Source organism: Anabrus simplex, chromosome 2 (assembly GCF_040414725.1).
Source record: "Anabrus simplex isolate iqAnaSimp1 chromosome 2, ASM4041472v1, whole genome shotgun sequence".
Classification (NCBI taxonomy): domain Eukaryota; kingdom Metazoa; phylum Arthropoda; class Insecta; order Orthoptera; family Tettigoniidae; genus Anabrus; species Anabrus simplex.
The window spans coordinates 716406313-716428583 of record NC_090266.1 but is presented as its reverse complement, the minus strand read 5'-3'; the positions used below and the strand labels follow the sequence as shown (position 1 = coordinate 716428583).

General features: G+C 39.9%; 1 protein-coding gene across 1 annotated transcript in view; it reads right to left on the bottom strand.

Annotated features, from left to right (window-relative positions):
• Nucleotides 1–828: 828 nt before the first annotated feature.
• Nucleotides 829–22271, bottom strand: part of LOC136864401 (peroxiredoxin 2) — a 37637-nt gene continuing 16194 nt past the window's right edge. The window contains exons 3-4 of the mRNA XM_067141345.2: nucleotides 11626–11996; nucleotides 829–2489 (exon numbers count right to left, since the gene is read on the bottom strand). Coding sequence (XP_066997446.2) covers nucleotides 2404–2489; nucleotides 11626–11996 — 457 coding nt within the window. The 3' untranslated portion in view covers nucleotides 829–2403. The remainder of the gene's footprint in view (nucleotides 2490–11625; nucleotides 11997–22271) is intronic.

The following is a 22271-nucleotide window of genomic DNA, read 5'->3' as shown; positions in this document are numbered from 1 at the left end:
GAAACCAACCTAAATGACCATACACACTTAAAGAATCCCCCCCTGCCCCTCTTCACTCTACTTACATAACAACTCAACTATTACTCTTTAAATTAGCACTTCACGCCCTTTAGAGTATGGTTTATCATAAAAATAAAGTCTAATAGATACTCTCCCATTTCAATTCTGCGCTTTATTTAATCCAGAATCATTAACTTGCATTTATTCATAATACATAAAATATATTTTAACATGAAGGTTAATAACCTCCCCCATCTCCAGTAGAGGAAGTAATGTTCCACAACACTCGCATCACTCCGTCCCTATTTCCCAATCCTCTCCACGGTACAGTATGCGGATTATAATATGGAGAAGGAACCGACCTGCTCTCCTCTATCCAATAAGAAAGATCCATAACGTTCCACTTGCCCCTCCCCTCTCAGCGGAACAACGGGCTTTATCCAAAACCTTCCACTAGCCTCTTCTTGACCACAGTCGTGAAGTAGTGTTTGAAGACAATGAACTAAGCTTCAGCAACCCAAAAAGTACACGTTTCATTATGTTAATATGGTGATGGTTGAGTTCTTAGAAAATGATTGTTAATACCTGTTCATATTACCACGTAATTCTCTTATTGACAAGTTTATGCAATGTAAACAGTACTGTACATATATACGTATGATTTGATAGAATCTAAGGAATCAGGAGTACACAAGAATTGCCTAATTCAGAACAGTATTATAAAAATCTCACCAAACTAAAAGATATTAGATTTTTATTATTTTCTAAGAAACTTGCAGAAGCAGACTGTAGATATGAAAGGAGGCTGAAGAAACAAAGAACATTCAATTAGTACACATGCCTGTATTTCAAGTAATCAACACTGCATATCCAATTTTAAAATGGAACCAACATTTATAATTTCACACAAAGTCTAAACAAAAAAATTAAAAACTAAATTTACATCATGAATTGCAGGATGTTTTCTTGGAAGCCAAAATTGCAATTTCAAATGGATTCATAACCACACAGGAATGGACACAAGTATCTTGAAATGCTATCACAGATATGTTACAATGAAAATATTCTTAACATAATTGGAACAAATAACATTCCCACAGAAAGTTTGAAATTCAGATAGTGAAAAATAATCTCAATATTACTAGAATTCTTACTTCACCACAAAAAGGAACTTCGTACACAGTTTCATATTACTGTGCATATTTTAGTGACATGAAAGCTTATTCACTGACTGCCATAACAATTCCAACAAAAACATTTTTTTCATTAACATCAGTATACTGTACATACCTTGTTTAAACAGATTCTTTTAATAAAAACTACAAAACTGATAGGTAAGTAGCCAAATATGAATTACAAAAACTATCTGGTACCAGGTGAACAGAAAAGAGTTTCCCATGTGGGCAGCAAGTCCTACAGTGCTATTATGATATCTGAGAAACCTACTTCCAACAAACCGTAAATCCCAAGCTTAATGGTAACAGTGTTCTCAGTTCGAGCTGTACAGCTGCTGAAATCTGTTCTACAGTACCGTGCTAAGAAAGGTATGGTTAAAATGAGCCAAAAGTATTCTGTTCCATGCATGCTTATTTAAGAGTTTTATGTGTGAACAGAACCTGCTCGTGCTGCCAGATTATTTCAAGAAAAGTTCCCCGATGGAGCAGGAAGTCATATGTAATGTATGAATTAAACTGTAGGATACTAGGAGCATTCCAGACAAGACTGACAGTGTCCACAGAGGTTCTCAAGAACAATGAGCATTACATAGAAAATCTCTTCAGTCTCTCTCTGGGAAATCAAAAGCTTATACTAATTTTGCCACCCAGGTGTGTACCTCATGGCACATGCATGGGAAACTTATCTGTTCACCCAATATATATAGTATGACCTGATTGGTAAACAATTTCTGTGCAAATACACACAGCCCCACATAGAAAAAAATAGTATTTTTCAGTCGAATCAGCAATATTTAATGTGCTGATTATTTGCAGTGAAAGTGAGCTTCATGCACTGTTTATAAATTGTTTTCCAGGTACAGTGATCAGCAATAGGAACTGCTATTTGTGGTTTTGTATTATGTAACATCTTTGAAGAGAGGATTGTAAATTCCATACAAAGATTAATAGAGCTTCTTGTTGGATTAAAAAGGCAACTAAGTAAATCAGCAGAATAACGAACTTGGCCATGAAGAGATTGAAGAGTACTTAACCAGGTTCAGCCAAGCTAACAATGCCAACATAATGAAATGTGAATTATAAAACTAAACACATAAATACATGGTTTAAGTCATGTAAGAACTAAATGCAATGAATCTTTTAGGACAACACTTCTGACTGCCGTCACACTTTTGGTGAAAACATCAGCACATGGGAGGAAGAAGAGATACAAAGGTCCAAAATAACATTAGTCCACTGTTTTGAAGTACTCCTTGCTCTGAAGAGGATCTGGCTTCATGGTCTTCTTTCCAGGAGTCCAGTTTGCTGGGCACACTGAAAACATAACGAACCAAATTGAATAATATATAAAATGCTATTTACAAAATAACTGCAACTATATTAAATACTTAAACCACACTGGAATAAACTTAAGTGTTTTAAACTCCACACAACAATTTCATTTCTCTGCCCAAGAGAAAAAATGAAACAAGACTTCCAATAACTAAAACAGTGTATTCCTTGCATGCAAATATTAATTGCATCTTATGTATACGTATCCCCCCCCCCCCACTGTGCTGGGGTTTTCCCCCAAGAAAATGGAATTTAAAATAGCTTTACTGGTTATTAAATGACAATTTAAGACTAACTGAAATTAAGCATAAATTTACAATGGCGAGTATGTCCAAAGTCTATAAATGGACACTGCTGTCGTATTGTTCAAAGCAAAGTATAACACACAAATCCTACATCATATGGTTGACATACGTTATTTCAGTTTATCATTGTAAGTGCAAGAGAAATTTTCATTCACTTTCGCATCATTCCAAGCCTGGAGTCTATTATTAATAGATATTGTGTAAACTGTTACGACGACCTTGTAATATTCATTGGCAGCCTCCACAACCTTTAGCTGAACAAACTAATTCGGAGAATAATCCTGTACCTACAACACCTGAATAGCGTGAACAGAAAGTGTGAAGTATAGGAATAAACAGGCCTGCAATCCAAGAATATTTATGGTTCACTGGTGGAGGTAGACTTTTTACCATAATCTTCCTCAGCTATGTAATTGTCCTGATCTTCACTGTCACCTTTATCACATCTCTAACATATTCACTGTCCAGAAAGTCTATCTCACTATCAATAAGAAAGCTGTTCAATTTCATCATTGCCAAGGCACCTCCTCTTTCACGGAGCAGTGATTTTTGTTGTGGTCGGAAGCACAGAAGATATATACATCATTAATGCTACGAAACAAAATCCTAAAATAAATACAAGGAAAAGTTCACTGTCTCCTTTAAGACCTTCCTTGAACTTCAGGCACAACATTTGAACTGATCGGTCACTGCACCTACTTTTATGAGCTTAGCGACGTGAGCACTGCAAGAAAAGATGAATTTATGGGTTTAGCACTCTGTCATTGCACAATGCAAACCATATTAGACCCCTTTTTCTTTCACTTTTACAATGAAGTAGGGAGGGGGGGGGGGGGTGCAATATGCAACAACTTAAGTTTGTGCAGTGAACACATGACTTCTAGGCCATAAAGAGCAATAAATTGTATATGTAATCATTCTATACTGTTCGTTAAACTTATGAATGTATTCTACATGTTACCAGCTATTTCTGTTGGAAGGCAGTACTACTAAATTTAAAACGACAAATGGTGAACACATGACTGAAGCCTACATATAAAGTAAATATAGTCCGTGTTAGTTACTCTTATGTCATTCGTTTCATCTCATTAACTCCTCTGACGAGGTTTAAGGGCATTCAGCTGTAAAAACTCTCTGCGAAGATACTTCTCACATGATATTCGACCCCGAAGAGAAAAGAGGTAAGGGAATCCTATTATCGTATTAAGCTTTCATTTGAATTATAGTCTTGTGCCACCAACTTCCCTGCTACCGGCATGTCGTCATTCCAAATGACTACACCTTTACTGCCATCTCGCCAGTCAAGACCAACTACAATGATAGGTTGTAGTTGGTTTTGCATTAGTCATGCACTGCCATCAAGATCATTCAAGATCCCGACTTTTCAAAACATTTCAAAATAGTTTTGTTCCAACTATAGTCGGAAAAGTGAGAATCTATCCACAAATGGTTTCTGGAGATGGTGTCGTATTCCCAGTTGATGTATGTGTAGCAGAAGCCATCCCTTCCAAATAAAGCTGTGCTGTAGAAAGCAGCCCACTTATTCCCTTTGCACCAGCTGATAACTAGCGTATGTTTTACCCGAGAATGTAATGCACAATGACTTAAACATTCTCTCGATTAACTGCAGCTGTTAATAGCCAGACCTTTGTTTTTTTAAAGGTAATTTCATGCTTGTTCTCTATATTTATCCCATCAGGATTTACCTAAACAGCTGTAATTGAGAAAGAGACCACATTGTTTAGGTTAGGTATGTTATCAAGTGCCCAGATAGTGCGAGAAGTTCCACAATGGAGAGAATAAAAACAGGAAAGCTTGCCACATTTATGGATATCTACAGGTGTGACAGTAATGACTTATCATAATGTTTAATTTTGTACGTTCGTTGATCGTCATTTCTTTATTTATGCAGGGTATGTTTCGTTTGGAGTCTCCAAAAATCAATATTCTCATTTGCTAGGTACGTTGTCGAGTAAAACAATCGTTATGAATGGATAGGTTTCATCACATTTTAAACCTGCCTCTCTCCAAAAATTACGTATATTTGAGCCGAGGTACAACATATTAAACGATCACTGTATTAATGATCTCTATATTAATAGCAACAACCATGAACATTGCTTAACTGAAGTAAATCCATTTCCTCATCCCGAGGTGGTGCAGCTTTTTTTTTTTTTTTTTTTTTTAGGCATGCCCCAATGGAGGGGAGCTGTATGCACCAGTTTTACCACACACCAACATTCCTGCCTTTCTTAAAACTCGGCAGTACAGTACCGAGAATCAAACTCAGGCCCCCGAGAACGGCAGCTACCATATAATCTCAAATACTACCCACCACTGAATAAGACCCGCACCCTTATTTTGAAAGAACAAAACTTTTACAAAGTGAAGTAAAAATTATATACTATCTTTACTAAAACATCAAATGATTAGAAAATACAAATAAAAGTACCTAAACATTTCCGGAATGATTTCCAACAAGATCCATCATCATCATCAGTGCCAACTTCGGAACTTTCATCACCATCACTTTCTCAAAAAATGCCGTCATCGCTGCCACCCATTGCATTAGAATTGCTACATTTCCTGAAGCTCTTCTGAAAGAGTTCTCCAGGGATACGATTCCATGCCGTCAAAATCCACGAACACAGCAGCTGAACTTCCGGGCGCTGAATGCGACCAGGTGGCGTCTGTGTGATTATCAGCTGCCATCTATTCTGTATAGAATTGTCTCTGTACCGGGCGGTACACCTCCGCGCCGCTAATTCAAACATTGCGCCAGTTGAAACTCCTCTACTGGAGGAAGCTTGAACTTTAACTTCCACATTAATGCTAAGATTTCTCAGAAGATGTCATTACTATAAATTTTGAAGAGTTCTGAACTGTGTCTTTTTCGATTTATTTTTGTTTTCTCTGTAGTAAGAAGTGTGAACATTCTCTTCTAGATGGCACTACATAAGAACTACAATTGTGCACCCTAGTGCGAAGTGAAGGAACTTTTTTTTGAAGAAATTTAGTATGTATAAGTTTGCTCTTTGTTAAATTTCTTTCAGTCATTGTTTGAGTTGGCAATGTTAATCCTTTCGTTCCGCCAGTTTTGAATTTAGCCAATCCCGAATTTCTTTAATTTTTGACCAATCAGGTGTATCTTCTTCAACTTGGATATGTTGCTTAACCCTAGCCAATAAAGTGAGGGGGGTGTGGGTTCTCATTCATGAAACTTCTCGAATTTTCCGCGAGGGTATATAAACTGCTGTTTTTCTGGTCTCGGTGCCACTTCAGTAACTTCTTTCTTTGTGCGATTATGTAGCAGGGGGCGGGAAGCGCCTCTTTCTTCGGGCAGCAGTTCAACCATCAGGTAATGGCCGTTTAATAACTTATTTGCTTGCTAGCTCAGCAGTTTAACCCTCGGGGCGGGTTCGAAACTTTCCTCATGTAACCTATACTTAAAATATAAAAGACACTTGGTATAAATTCTGTTTTCTTAACTACAAATTGGGATAGAGAGTGCCTAACCCTCTCGAGCTCCGATTCATTTTGGTTTTGAGGTGACTACGTTTTAATAACAGTTTCCCTTCTACTCGTAATGTCAAAACTTTTCAATCGTGTCACCTCCGTAGTATGGGATTAGCCCTTGCATAAGCGGCCTAGTGCCAAATAGATTTTTAAAGAAATGTATTAGGAGTGCAGGTACGCCTCCTCTCAAGTCGGTATTTTGGAGGCCATGTAATTGTCCTGTTTCTTTATTGAGTAGGCCTCAGTAGGTTGGGTATTTTTACCCCTGTTTTCATGTGCTTGGAGGTCAGCTTGAAGGTGGAGTTTGGTGTGGCCTTTGATAGGCTTTAACTTGGAGAGCGGGTTGCTCTTTCTCAATGTTGGTTTCTGTGTGCCTCGAGCAGGCTTTACTGAGTAATAGGGAGCAAGTGCTCCTGGGCATGATTGGGGTTTTCTGCCCCTTTGTCAAACTTTGTTTTTGGGTAAAGTCAGGCTAATTGCTCAAGAATTGTGAATCTGGGGCTCGAAGCCCAAAATCCATTAATAAACTGTAATTGTACTTTCTTAACTTGTGGATATCCAAATGAGTTCCTGTTATACATGTTATTTCTTGGTCTTGAAAAGAAAATATAACCTTGAAAATTTTAAATTAACTTTAATTTCGTAAGTTGAGACCTGTTCATCCCAGCACCTTCTTTCACCTCTGCACATCCACAATACACCGTAACAGTTTCAAAGCCACTTTAAATGGACAGTTCACGCAGACATCCAGCGGCTGTAGCATAGACACCCCGCACGGACTGACAGCTAGGTCTGTTTTCCCATCCTTGATATGTTTCTTCACAGCGTCTGTTGTGTGGCCGCACTAACTGTAGAGAACAAGCAAGTTCCTTTGTCCCAATAATGCACCAGGGCAATTTAGCCAGACACTTTACCCAGTCTTCCACAAGTGAACTGTCCATCCAGCCGGAGTTCTGAGATCTGACTAACACCAGCGGGTAGATTTTTTAGGAAGCGTCTTTTGCTTGAGAACAATGTACAGCGGCAATTTGGTTCTGTCTGCGGGAATACACAACGTTACCGTACACAGTTATTTTTCATTACCACCTGTTCTAATGGTAACACTTTCCGCACCCTTAACATTCACAGTCCTGTCCACTGGCATTTCAAAGTAGACTGGTGTCTGATCTGCATTGCCAATTTGGGAAAGCAAATATGCATTTTCCTTTCCGAGGTGGTTCAGCTCTTTTTAGACACACCCCTAGTGGAGAGGGGAGTTACATGTACCGCTTTTCCCGCATATCGACCTTACTGCCATTCGTAATCTCTAGCAGTACAGTACCGGGAATCGAAGTCAGACTCCCGAGAACAGCAACTAATTGTGCTAACCATTTCGCTGGCGGACATTATTAACTAAAAAACAGACATAGCATATTGCATGCTTGCAATGTGGGGGCCAGACACTAAGCTAAGCCTATTCACCTATTTGTGCGACGTCAGAGCTGCAGTAGACCGACGCAACGGAGGCGGACATTTCCTAACTACAAAACACAGATGTGCCGCATGGATTTGACGCATTTTCATTGCGTAGGTCGAACGGACGAAACTATTCACAAATGTGTGTGACGTCAGAGCTGCAATAAGACTTTTACCTGCTTCGAAGTGGAATTGTTCCGACTAATTACGTTGGAGGGCCTTATATACGAGATTTTTTTTTTCATTTTCTTTGTCTCGAAAAGCCAGAGGGGTCTAATACACAAGTAAATACGGTAATAAGCCAGCTTGGGGAGAGTTGAACAGCCTATGAGAAAAGCCCTCCCTGTTATGTAAGTAGGATAGATCATCTAAATAAGTAAAAGGTAGATTGCAGAAAACTTAACTATGGTAAATATTAGTTTGTAAATCGGGGAATTTATGACTGGAATGCATTACCTGCACCTGTCTTAGGGCCTTTTCCCAAAAATGTAAGATTCTGCAAGAATAGATTCCAGTAGTCTAAACTGTGTATACATTTTTATGTGATGGTATTTTAATGGACTGTATATTATAGTATTAAGGCATTTGAATTAAGGTATGTGAATTTTTATATGAACGTGCTGTATTTACAATGCTAAGATAATAGTGATAAGGCCGATCAATGTGCTTACGTGTGAATTTGTATATGACTGTTGTAATGTTAGGCTAGTAGTATAGTAAGCCATATTGTTAAGCACTGGAAATAGAGTGAAAACTTGTTACTACGTTCCTCATTAACAAGTTTTCCCGCTTAGCATGTCTTAAATTTGAGGTCCCGACGCCCATCGTATTAAATACGTATAAAAAATACCTCACTTAAGTATGATTTTTCACCTTTACCGCTTAGTACGATAATATATTCTCCAGACCTGAAAATGTTCGTCATCCCTTGTGTACAGAATGTGATTTCCAACAGAGATAAGAGCCCTCGCTACAGGTCGGTCACAAAGTTGCGCAACAAGAGGAAATGACCTTGAATTCTCGAACACCGAGAATATCGCACCTTCGAGGCGCAAGCTGTTAGCTTCGGTAAAGTTGAGTTTTGCGTCATTAATTGGCAGCAAAGACTTTACACTAGAACAAGACAGGACAGTGCTAAGTTAGAGCACAGTAACATTTCACTGCAGCTGGGAGCGCTGAATTCCGTTTTCGCAAGGTTTTTAAAAACTGTCCTGTTGACATGGCTTATGGTTGGGAGTCATCCGAAATTATGCGTCACGGAAGTTACTGCCACAAAATGTGTAACGGAAGTGTAACTCCAGCAACCGTGCAGCCATTGGTGGTTTGTTATGACAGACATATCTACGATCATTTGATTTTCTCAAAGGAAAAAGTGGTTTATTTTTCATTCTATGTTCTTTGTACTATGGAAAGGTCTGTTGTCAGCAAGATTGTTGAATAACCCAGTGTGCTCGATTGTGCTTGTAGCCTATTTCGCAGAAGTTTGGAATTTATTTATTCCAAATCATTCTTTCAAACTTCGGAAACTATCCTTCGCGCACTCGTTTCCTTTTTACTTCTACACATTTTCATATTTGTCTCTGTCGCCCACAATAGTGTTCAAAGTAGAAGTTGCTAGTTTTAACGCTCACGCCAACTCTACACGCTTAAGATCTGGGTACCTATCTACTTCTTAAAGGATTTAAATTCTTTCTTCATTAGTGAGCAGTTTCACGACCCTTTTCTTATCCATAGCTAGGCTATCGCAAGACAGATACAGTATGTACCGCGCTACTGAACTCCTCACGATTATACCATTAGTCTGTAAGTAGACTGTCATGCGACAAATAATCGCTTCACTTCCTCTTCACCACTGAACACAAATTGAATGTAATGCCAATAACTGTTCTTGTGATAAGATGGTTTAAATCAGTGTGATACGACTCAAGTTGAAATAAGTCTATAGTGCAGCCATAACAGATCAATAGATCATTTGTGGGTGCTGTTAAGTAATAAGGCTTCCATATACTGTAGACTCATCCCATTAAAAAGCTATGTAAAGATGCAGGCACTGGTAAAGCAGTGTACCATTCATACAAAAATAGAAACTGCTAGTTTGACAGTTGGCACGTTTTCATCATACACCGGAAGTCTGTCCGAACCAATGCCGATTACTGTTGAAGTTTCGTGCTCAAGATGGCGGTCAAAAGCGCTTAGTCACGTATGGCGAGTATAACCTCGCGAAAAATTCACGCTCGAAAAAGTGACCAAAAGACAGTGTTTAATTACCCACTGGTCAGAAACCTAAGTCTTCAACTAACACATCATTATACAATTGTTTTAGGAAGAAAGTGATCTGCTATAATACATAGGTACTGTAGCTGCTGCTATGAGCCCAAGGGCAAAAGAATGTCATCTGTTCTTCAGTGTTTTTCAGTGCTCTCATTCATCTTCTGCAACATTACACGCACACAAAATGTAAAATGTACTAATGTGTTAAGTGATACCATCTCCCTATTGGATACTTTTTAAATGGGACATTCGACAGCAAGATTTCCCGCTAAACAATTTTTTTCATCGTCCCCTGCAGAAACATACTAATGAGGTTTCACTGTACTTAAGTTGTGTGTAAATTTGTATATGATGCTGGATTTAGAGTATGTAACTAGCAGTATTTCTTGTAATATTTCCTTTCTGTGGAAATGCTTGTTGTACACTTTGTTTTTGTTGCGTAATTATGCTTTAACTTTATTAGCACAACTGTACTGTAAGTGATCATTGCCACTGGGATATTTCCCAACTGCGATGCACTTGTTACTAATAATAATCATTATCTCTGTTCGTATGTTAAACATCGGCACAGATCTAAAAATCAATCACTACTGATCTGCATTTAGGGCAGTCGCCCAGGTGGCAGATTCCCTATCTGTTGTTTTCCTAGCCTTTTCTTAAATGATCGCAAAGAAATTGGAAAATTATTGAACATTTCCCTGGCAAGTTATTCCAATCCGTAACTCCCCTTCCTTACACTTTGAAAAGAGAAGTAAATCCGTAAACATTAGAGAGGCTATTGAAATTAACATTGCAAAAAAGCTAATCAAACCAACCAGAATGACCACACACAACTAAGAACTTCAACCCCCTTTGCTTTACCAAAGCGACTTAAATGTCTGGAATGTGGGTTAGGATATATTTGTGTATAGTAAGTAGTGTCTTTGCCAATCTATACATTTCAGCAGGTTATTGTTTACCAATAAAAATTATGCCACAAGATACTATAATTCAATTCCTTACTTTTATTTCATCATAGTCACTAACTTACATTTCCTCCCTAATACACAAAATGACATTAGGAGGTGAAGAAGCAGCACACCCCCTCCCAATGTACAGCACCAGTGTGAACACATTCCCATCACCCCACCTACTTCCCCTCCCTTCTCCACGAAATAGATTTCTCCTTACCCCACTACACAGTTACAAAAACCGTAGCTAAAGACCTGGTGTCAGTCCAAACACAGTATTGCTGAAGGCAATGGACGATATCAACTTAGTACACAAAATTTTCCATAATTTTCTCAAGTGACAGAGGACTAATAATTATTTTTTCATACTTGTGCACAACATTACCAATTCATAATTAACCAATTACACAATGTAAACAATATTGTACATGTATGCACATGATTTAAAGTGATTTGATAAGAGTGAGGATATTCTTGTAGAACAAAATGCATTGTTCTTTGTTTAATAGTGTGCATTTTTTTAAACAGGTATATTATAGTGTAATATATTTCAAACTAGGGTGTTTGGCAGACTTAAATGCTTTCAAGTTACAGGAAGAACATACAAAGTGAGTATCTTACCTTCTCCGTGAGTGTCTGTATACTGGAAAGCTTGAACCAAACGAAGAGTTTCATCTACAGAACGGCCAACAGGTAGGTCATTAACTGTAATCTGGCGAAGATTCTGGTTGCCATCAATGATAAACAGGCCTCTGAATGGTACACCAGTATCTTCATCGAGAACACCATAAGACCTTGCTATTTTGCAAGACTTATCAGCCAAAACTGGAATGTGCATCTCCCCCAAACCACCTTGTTTACGAGGGGTGTTAATCCAAGCCAAGTGACTGAAGTGGCTATCACATGAAGCAGCAATAACTTCACAATTTATCTTGCGGAACTCGCTGACTCGATCAGAGAAGGCAATGATTTCTGTTGGGCATACGAATGTGCTGGAACAGAATTACAGTTCACTGACTAACATGTAATGATCATTAAAAGGTTTATAATGTACTTTCAAAAACTTATTTCACAAGGCAGTGAACCAAAGAAATAATCTAGAGTGGGAGTACCTATAATTTGTAAAGGTCCATCATAAAAAAAACTTATAACTCAAGTAAGCTTTGCTGACAGCTGAAGGTCAAGCTTAAGTGTTCTTTTATCAGATCCTATACTCCTGTTTATCCACTAGATACAAGAGGAGTCTAGTTGCATAACCACTAATCTCCACTTGAACCATTTTTATAAGAGATACATTTCTTAGCACTCTGCAAATAAACCAAGACAATTCTCTGATTTCTGTTCTGCAACAAAGTGTCCTGTCTATGTAATTTAAAATGCATGGGAAGACTAGTATTTTTCTAGTGATGGGCAGCCTGAGAAGGGGTCTCTAGATTTGTCTAGACTAGCACAAACACCTGTTTCTCACGAGAAATGTCGAAGATGTCTCCAGAACATTGTCCCCACATTGTGTGGCGAGCAGCGCGTCTCAGGCCTACAGGTAGGCAGAGCTGAATGTTGTCTGTGCCAGGTATGCGAGTAACCAACCGTGGGCCTTCTCCCTAACAAGTACATGTCAGCAAGTGACTAGGCCATTCATTTTTATCAAGAGCTATTATTGAGGCAGTAGGTATAACAATTATAAAGAATACGCATTCTGGCATTTGCATGGAACAGTAAGTACATGAATGAGTATGCTAAGTACAGAAACAGACCTCTAGGCCTACTGTAGTATACATCATTATCACTAAGCCTGGATTATATGTAGTATAAAAATGAGAAATATGTACATAAACATGTAGCTAAAATTGACAAAATATGTAGTTAAATATGTAATAAATAAAAAATATGTAGCTTAATATCTAAGCTTTATTTGACGTATTCTTGTAAACATAAAAGCATACAAAATGGAAAAAAGTTAAAAGCGCAGACGTTATACAATCTGTAAATTTCATTTGGAGGCACAACTAAGAACTAAATATTTTGCCAAATTTCTGCAGTCATCGAATGCCTTCTGTCTGTTAGGATGTTCTTATATATACATAATAAAAAAGACCTTTCAATTTCGCGTGAAGTCACAGCATTAGGGAAGTCTTGCAATATGCAAAAACGGTTGGAGAGGTATGAAAAAGAGGACTGAAAACCAGTCTAGAAAACAGCAAGGCATGACCTTCACACCAGCTGTTACCAAGCAGTGGGATTAAAAGCAAGTTAAGGTGTCAATGTGGTCTAAAAGTGAATATCGCGCAGTTATCCGCTACAATTTTGCTTGGGGATTAACTGTTGACCAGTGACTGGAGGAAATGACTCGCTGTGCTGGGGAGACTGTCCTCATCGAACAGCAATTTTCCGCTGGTACAAAGAGTTCTAGAAGGGAAATTTTGGGGTGGAAGACGATCCTTGTTCTGGGAGACCGTCTGAATCAGTGCCTGAGGAAAACATTGAAGCTGTGAGGAAAATGTTGCAGCAAGGGAGGCAGTTGACATATCAGCAGGTAACCTATCAAATTAATTTTAAAAGCCACCTAATTTATACTTTATTTTTTTTGCCTTGGGCAAAATTAAAAATACACATGTTTCGACCACTTAGTGGTCATCTTCAGCTGTATATAAATATCTTAGATGAAAACATTTGTACAGTAAGCACATTACACTTTAAAACTATGTCCCATTGGATCCTAAAAACTATTGCTCTAGGTGCTTTAATGGAAGGAAAGGGGGGGGGGGGGGTAAGGCAGTTTGTGTGAATACTTAAATTGTAATTTGCATCTACATTTGTGTTTAAAAATCTTATATACTAAAAATATTTATTACAAAAGTTTCACTAAATTTCAATAACACTAGGTGGCATGAATAAAAAGTCAAGTGTTTGTAACCATCTTCAGGCATTTGTGAGAAGTATACTGAATTAAAATTCGCTTCTACAATGATGTTAAACCTTGTTAACTAATGAACATATCTGAAAAATATCTTAAAACGTCCATGGTGAGGCACTTTTTTAAGAAACACTTGTACTTTAATAAAAGTCTTTGTACAGTGTATACCAGTCTTCAGGTATTTGTTGTTTATAATTTGTATTGAATATCTTCCTTAATTGTTGCTGTTTGGCTGTGTTGACCGTTTGACTTGCTAAAAACCTTATGGTAGCTTCTTTGTTAAAATGGTGGTCTTCTGATTGGGGTAGCTTGCCTCACGATCTGCAACCAGGACATCGTAATATATTAAAATATGACATAATAGAAATAAAAAGCTCTGAATTTTAAATAGATCGCAGGAAGATGAACGTATTAGAAATTGCATGGCCTTGACTCACCTATATGGGAAAATGTATACTCCGCGCCGCCTTGGGGATCTGTCTTTGTGCACGACCTAGTGTAGTAGCAGTGTGATACAGTCTGATTGTTCGTGCAATCCTCCAGAGAAAGGGGAAGTAGAGTTGTGCCATCATCTAGTACGTCTTGTGAGGGGCGAGGGAGTACTGTTTGTGCTTCGGCGACGTCGTGTTCGAATATTTCACTTGTTCGTCTTGTTTATTGTTTACCCATTCCACGTATTTACTGATATGCTTGTATAAGAGTTTTTTTTTGCTCGTTCGTTTCGTTTAGATTCCGTTCCCTGTTCTCTAATTTATCGAGAGTAATGTGGATGTTTTCTAGGCTGTTCATTAAACTTCCTTTGTTGATCCCACTGATGATTTGGAGATCCTGCCTGATGTTAGTGAATTTGTGGTTTGCCTCTTTCATATGAGCTCCCTTTGGGTACCCCATGCACTTTTAGAGGAACAAAGGGCACATCGAGTGAAATGGTGCCAAAAAATGCTAAAACAGTTTGAAAATGGGACTTCGCGTAACGTCAATAGCATCATTACAGGTGACAAAACTTGGCTGTATTATTACGATGTCCCAACAAAATCCCAGAACAAGGTGAGGCTGTTTGAAGATGAGGGTACTCCTGTAACTGTGCAAAAGTCAAGGTCAGTGAAGAAAAGGATGATTACAGTATTCTTCACTAAACGGGGCATCCTGACTCGGGTTGAGTTAGAAACACAAAGGTCAGTTACTGCAAAGTGGTACAGTGAGACTAGTCTGTCTCAGGTCATCCAGGCTCTCAAGCAGCTCCGTCCAAGGTCACGCCTCTTGCATCACGAACATGCTCCAGCACATCATGCTAATGTAACAATGGATTTTCTTGCCAGATCAGGGTTGACTGCTTGATCACGCTCCATAAAGTCCTGATCTTTCACCATGTGATTTTGCATTCTTCCCAGAAGTGAAGATGAAGCTGAAAGGGCGGCGTTTTGCATCCGACGAGGAGCTTCTGGCAGCATGGTATCAAGAATGTGAAAATGTAACCAAAGAAAAGTGGTAGAGTTGGTTCAGTGACTGGTTTCAACGTAGGGAGAAGTGTATAGAGTGTGGTGGAAATTATTTTGAAAAAGTTTAAAAGCGTTTACTCACATTGCAAAACTTTCCTTTGTAGCATTATCTGAGACAATTACATCCAGAAAACTATTTCTTGAGGACACTTCTTGTATCATTTCTATGCTCTAAGATGTTTAGTGGTGTTGTGCATGTCAGAATTTCATCCCAGTTTGATTTGGCATCAATCATAACCAAGAAGTAGTGGTTTTGATATGTGCTGGCATAGTCTGTCACTTGCTGCCAGTTGCTTTCTGGTTACATCCATGGGTGCAAAGGTGCCTTCGGTGGACTTCCCTTCACAGATCCACAAGCTCAAACCAGTCTCTCCATGTTGGTGTGAATAGATTTCCAATACACACAGCGTCGAGCCAGTTGCTTCATTTTGGTCATTCCAAGGTGGATACGGTGGAGCTCGAACAATACAGCCGAATGCAGAGTGGCTGGTACAACAACACATGTTCCTCGGAATAAGATATCCCTGTCGACAGTGTATTCCAGGTTACCAGACTGATCTTCCGTAAGTTCTTGCATGATTTTAAACAGTACCGTCTCCTTTGAGGTTTCATCTCTAATCGTTTCATAAGTCAAATCTGGTGACAATGTGCTAAACACATGCCTTACATAACTGATGTACTTCATGGTTGATGGCAGTATCACTACAAGCCTTTCGTTGGATTGGAGCTCTTGAGAGAATCAACGTTTGAATGGTCAATACTTTCTTGAATGCCTTAACGTATCCACAAAAATGCACACAAAATGCTGTCAGTTGGCACCCTTATTTATTTCACCTTAACTTCACATAAACACACACATAACCTTGACGATGCTTGTTTAAAGGGGCCTAACATCAAGGTCATCGCCCCTAATGGTACGAAATGAAATAACAAAAAATTCAAATTCATCCACCGACTAAAATAAAATAAAAATGTCAAGGAATGAATGGATGGACATGAACCCTACAAAAAAACAAAAACAGTGGATCAGACTCAAAAAGAAGGTAGAGTATTACTGACCAAGGGACCATTTATAAAGCACAATGATGCTTGATATCTGAAGGGGTGCTAAATTCACGTCTAAGACCCCACAGAATGGTACATGTCACGAGTAAAGTAGAACCATGGTATTTGTCATTTTGGGATACTGATCAAAAGTAGCAAAGACTCACGGTGGTCCGCACAAGATGGTACTACTCAGAAGTATTGCAATTCGTACAGAGAACGCAGACCTATGGTGTTTCTCACACAATGGTGCCACCCATAGTCAACGCAAACCGGTAAGGTTCCTCAGCTAGGTGTACTAGTCACGGGCGCCGGTATTCCCGTGGTGTTTCTCACATAGTGGGTACCAATAACAGGCAACGCTGACCCACGGTGCCGCTCATATAGCGGTACAACTCACAGGCTACGCCCAGACCCGCGGTGTTGCTTACATGGGTACAACGCACAGGTACTGGAATCCACCAGGCCAGGCTTTTAACTGCAACTAATCACAAACCTATTTCATACCAATTTAGTGATACTACTCGCAGGTACATGCAACCCATGGTGTTCCCCGCATGATGGTACGAATCAAGAGTAGTTTCATGGTTCTAATTCAATCATCCCTTGGTCGCCCCCTTACGACAGGCAGGGGATACCGCGGGTTTATTCTACATGTGCGCCCCCCACCCGCAGGGGGTAGTGTGTTTGGTCCGCGAGAGGTATTTTATTTCCCTCAAGTCCGCCGGCAAGCCGGTTAGGACCCCCCTATCCGCCACCTGGGACACTCCACGTGGGAGTATCACCTCTCCCCCTGCTACACATAACCTTAACACGTTCCCTGCGGCAGTGAATTTTGATGACTTAATGTTACGTCGTATCGGCCCACCGGTGACCCGATGCTGCCTTTAGTTATTATCGGTTCGGGTCACCGGTGACCTGACGAATTTGACTGTTTACTCCCTAGTATGAAATCCTAAACAATGCAAGTGCACTTGTTGTGTGAGTTATTGTTGAGGAGACATTCCAGCGTATTTACCTGTGCGACAGTGTTCCGATTCAACAATTGCGTGAAACAGAAATGACCCCGGAAATAACTGGGTCACCGGTGGGCCAATCAAAACTAGCAGTATGCCTCGATCCTTTACTTCATTTGGAACACTACGTTGCCATTAGTTAACGGAAATTCGTAACTAGGACGTAGTTACTTCGCAATTGTGGGAAGTTCGCACCGACGGATAAGAGTAACATGTTTCGGGGCACATGGTGACCCGAACTATACGGAATGTGTTAATCACTGCCGTCACAAACAAAATACATCAACAAACCATTTTAACAACTGCCTATCACTAGGCACACACCACATGGAGATTGCAACCAAACACCGTTGAAACAGTTTACTGCTGACAGCATGTCGATTCAACATGAGGTCACAAGTACAATTCCTGTTAAACCACAAATCCTACTAAACAATAACTCGTCTCTACCATAAAGAGCACCTCTATACATGTGCCTGTCCAGGCTTCTAGACAGATATTTTGCATAAATTTTTGAGTGCTTAATGCCCAGATATAATGTACAGAATATTCTACAGAGTTCTCATCTACCAAGTGCCATTCTGGGCGTTACAGTGTGTTTCACAATTCTGCAGTGAATTACAAATCATATATACAAGTAATAATAAATTATGTCATATGAATTGCAGGGTCTTACATTAACTCTTATCTATACACAGCAAATGTTTCATGACAACCTTGCAAATAATGAGATCGTAAACTAATGATACTAATAAGTAGATGTACATCACAAGTAATAATAATAATAATAATAATAATAATAATAATAATAATAATAATAAATAATACAAGTTCAATTCTTGCATTATTTACCCATGGGTGAGAGAATATTGTTTTCAAGTTATATCAGTTTATCACACTTGCATCAACCTCTGTGTAATTAAACCCAGACAAATGCTGCATGATGCTATTTTTATGATTTGTTTTACAAGTGGCTTTGCGTCGCACTGACACTGATAGGTCTTATAGAGACGATGGGATAGGAAAGGGCCAGGAGTGGGAAGTGGCTGTGGCCTTAAAGTTACAGCCCCAGCATTTACCTGGTGTGAAAATGGGAAACCACAGAAAACCAGCTTCAGGGCTACCAACAGTGGGGTTCGAACCGACTATCTTCCAGATGCAAGCTCACAGCTGCACACCCCTAACCACACTGCCAACTTGACCGGTGCATAGCGCTATAGTCTAGTGGATGTCATCATAGGAATCTTAGCATGCTGGTGGAAAATTTGCACCAGTGGCTGATTGTGTCCAGAGTGAAAGGTCGAGCGAACAAATACGGGTAGAAAATGTTCAACAGCAAAGAAGCAATAGCCAACGCTTCTCTGTCCAGTTGAGAATACCCTGTTTCAGCGGACATTAGGGATCTTGATGTGAAGGCTACAAGACGTTCAATGCCACTAACAACGTGGGATAGCAACCCTGCAACTCAGCAAGGGCTGGCATCACATGCTAGTTGCACTGGTAAATCTGGGTTAAATGGCATCAGTACCGGGTCACTGGATATTCATTTTTCAGTCGTATAAAGGCTGCTTCGCATTCGGATGACCACTTGAACTAGACATTACTTTTCAGAAGTCTTTGAAGAGATGCAGTCTTGGTTGACGCATGGGAAATTTATCTTTCATAGTATGTCACCACCCTTAAAATCAGCGAAGGTCATCAACTGAATTCAGTCAAGGCATGTTTGTGATGGCAGCAACCTTTCCTGGGGATTTTAGGATGCTGTTATATTCTACAACATACCCCAAAAATTCGACTTCCTCTTCCTCTTGTGTTGATTGAGGTGCAAGTCAAATTTACGTAGCTGAGAGGCATCCAAATTTGCTGCGCATTCCTCTCGTGGTACCATGTACTACAATAAAATAAAAATAAAATAAAATTTGGTCTTGGGAACATCTAAGAATTTGATCCATGATCATGAACTCAGATGGTCTGTATTGATGGCAAATGAGAGTTCATCTGGCGAGTTGTAATGGTCTGAATATTGCTCGACTGCTCATCGACCTTTATATGGAGATATGCTTTAAAAATATCAAGACAGAAAAATCTGGATTTATGCGGACTGTTTAGAATGTCGTCAATTTTGTGAATTGGATAATGGCAATTGGCAAGACGTTCATTAACCCAATCACATACCATTTAATTGAACTTATTTATGCCTTGGTGTACCATTTATTTTCATTACTTTACATATCAGTGACACTGAAAAAGCATGCTTTCCAACAACCTAATGAGAGGAAATATCCAAACTACTGTAAGATGTACTTTTTAAAGTCTTTATGCATCTGGTACACCATAAAACAGCCATCTACGTGCAGCGTCATCTTACACCGGTGGCATTCAAATGATGATTCCTTAATCAGACCCCATGTCACAAACTTGGGATCTCCATGACGGGGTAACATTCTTCGTTGTTGGGGGTATTTTGGTTGGAAAGTGTTCCCAGTGTTTCCCCTGAAGTCTCTGCGATGTATACCCAGGGCTTGGGCATCGTCGTTTTGGGTAGTTAGGCAAGGTCACACTTGCCAACAGCTGTTAGGCCAAATTGATCTAGAAGCTGGTAAAGCCTACTAGCTTCTTGTCAGGGTTGAGGAGGCAATGAATGATGTTTGAAATCAGAAGTGTCATATCTAGGCTCTAGAAGTATATATTTTTGTATCGTTTTACGTACTTCCTCATCGAAAGGAATGATGCGGGTCTCTGGTCATGGGAATCAGCACCACCCATTGCACAATTGTAGTCAACAACAAGATTGGGTCTGAACTACTACTTGCCATCATACTTTACCACTTGAAGGTAATCTGGCCTTCATTTCATCCACAGATACAGGAAGCAAGTGTTCTTCATATGTCATTACCCTATTTATATCTCTGGTAGCTGATACAAGACATTTACTTGCATAAGCATTTGTCTCTTTGGTTAGATGTTCCCAATAGTGTGCTGTTAGAAATTCGTTCATAACTAAGTTCTTTCAGGCATTGTCCCAGGCACCTTTGAACAACACTATTTCACCAGTTGCGATGCATGAATTGCACTCTGAAGTATTACTTACGTGCTCCCAGTTCCATTCCCTATTGTGTAAAATATGATTAGAAGCCGTTGGTATGGCATCAGATGTAGGCCCAAAATCCAGCGACAAATTTGACGGCAAAACAGTACTTTGTTCACCCCTACTAGCGCTCACGTCACTGTAACACGAACTACTTTCACTTCCACTAAATTCTTCATCGCTTATTTCTATATCAAAGTCTCTCTCTTGTAAAAATTCCCTTATAATCACTTCGTCACTCAACTTGGAGGCAGCCATGATTTCGCTTATGATGAGGTTGCTAAGTTACAGGTTATTCTTTCCACGGAATAACAGCACAGAAGTGTTTATCGAGTACATCAATGGAATAAAACAGCGCTTCCATCTGTCCAGAGGTTACCTTACTAATATCAAATCCTTTCACAAAGGAAACCGGCTTGGAGCGGGTCCGGAAATAGATGATGCTTGTTGTTTTAAGGGGCCTAACATCGAAGGTCATCGGCCCCTAATGTTACGAAATGAAAGAACAAAAATTGCAAAGGCGTCCACTGACCAAAATTAAAATAAAATATGGAATGAAGAATGAATGGATGGACAGGAAGTCAAAGAAACACAAAACAAACAAAAACCAGTGGATCGGACTCAATACTGATCGAAAATTACATTATTACCGACCAAGGAACCACTTATAAAGCACAATGATGCTTGGTGTCTAAAGGGGGTGCAAAATCCACGTCTAAGGCCCCACAGAATGGTACATGTCGCGAGTAAAATAGAACCATGGTATGTGTCATGTTGGGGTATTAATCAGAAGTAGCGAAGACTCACGGTGTTCCACAAAAGATGGTACTACTCACAAGTATTGCAATACGTACAAGTAACGCAGACCTATGGTGTGTCTCACACAATGGCGCAACTCAGTGTCAACGCAAACCGAGAAGGTTCCCCACCTAGGTGTACTAAACACGGGCGCCGGTATTCCCGTGGTGTTCCTCACATAGTGGGTACTAATCACAGGCAACGCAGACCCACGGTGCTGCTCATATAGTGGTACAACTCACAGGCTACTCCCAGACCCGCGGTGTTGCACACATGGGTACGACGCACGGGTACTGGAATCCACCAGGCCAGGCTTTAACTTCTACTAATCACAAACCTATTTCGTACCGAATTTAGTGGTACTACTCGCAAGTACAGGCAACCTATGGTGTTCCCCGCGTGATGGTAAGATTCAAAATTAGTTACATGGTTCTAAGTCAGTCAGCCCTTGGTCGCCCCTTTTAGTCGCCTCTTACGACAGGCAGGGGATACCGCGGGTGTATTCTACATGTGCGTCCCCCACCCGCAGGGGGTAGTGTGTTTGGTCCGCGAGAGGTATTTTATTTCCCTCAAGTCCGCCGGCAAGCCGGTGAGGACCCCCCTATCCGCCACCTGGGACGCGCCACGTGGGAGTATCACCTCTCCCCCTGCTACGCCTGCGTAGCAGGTTCGTGGGTCCGGAAATAAACACTAACCACGGACGGAGAAATCCGTCTTTGTACCGAAGTGCAATTGAGAGCCAGGACGGAGAGATTCGTCAAAGTACGTCAAGTGGTTAACACCAATTTTATAATCAACGCATAAGCGCTCTCCTCCATCTGTCTTAGGAATAATAACCAATGGTGAACCCCAATCTGAGCATTCTACTTTGGTGATAATCCCAGCAGCATGAAGTGAATCAAGTTCTT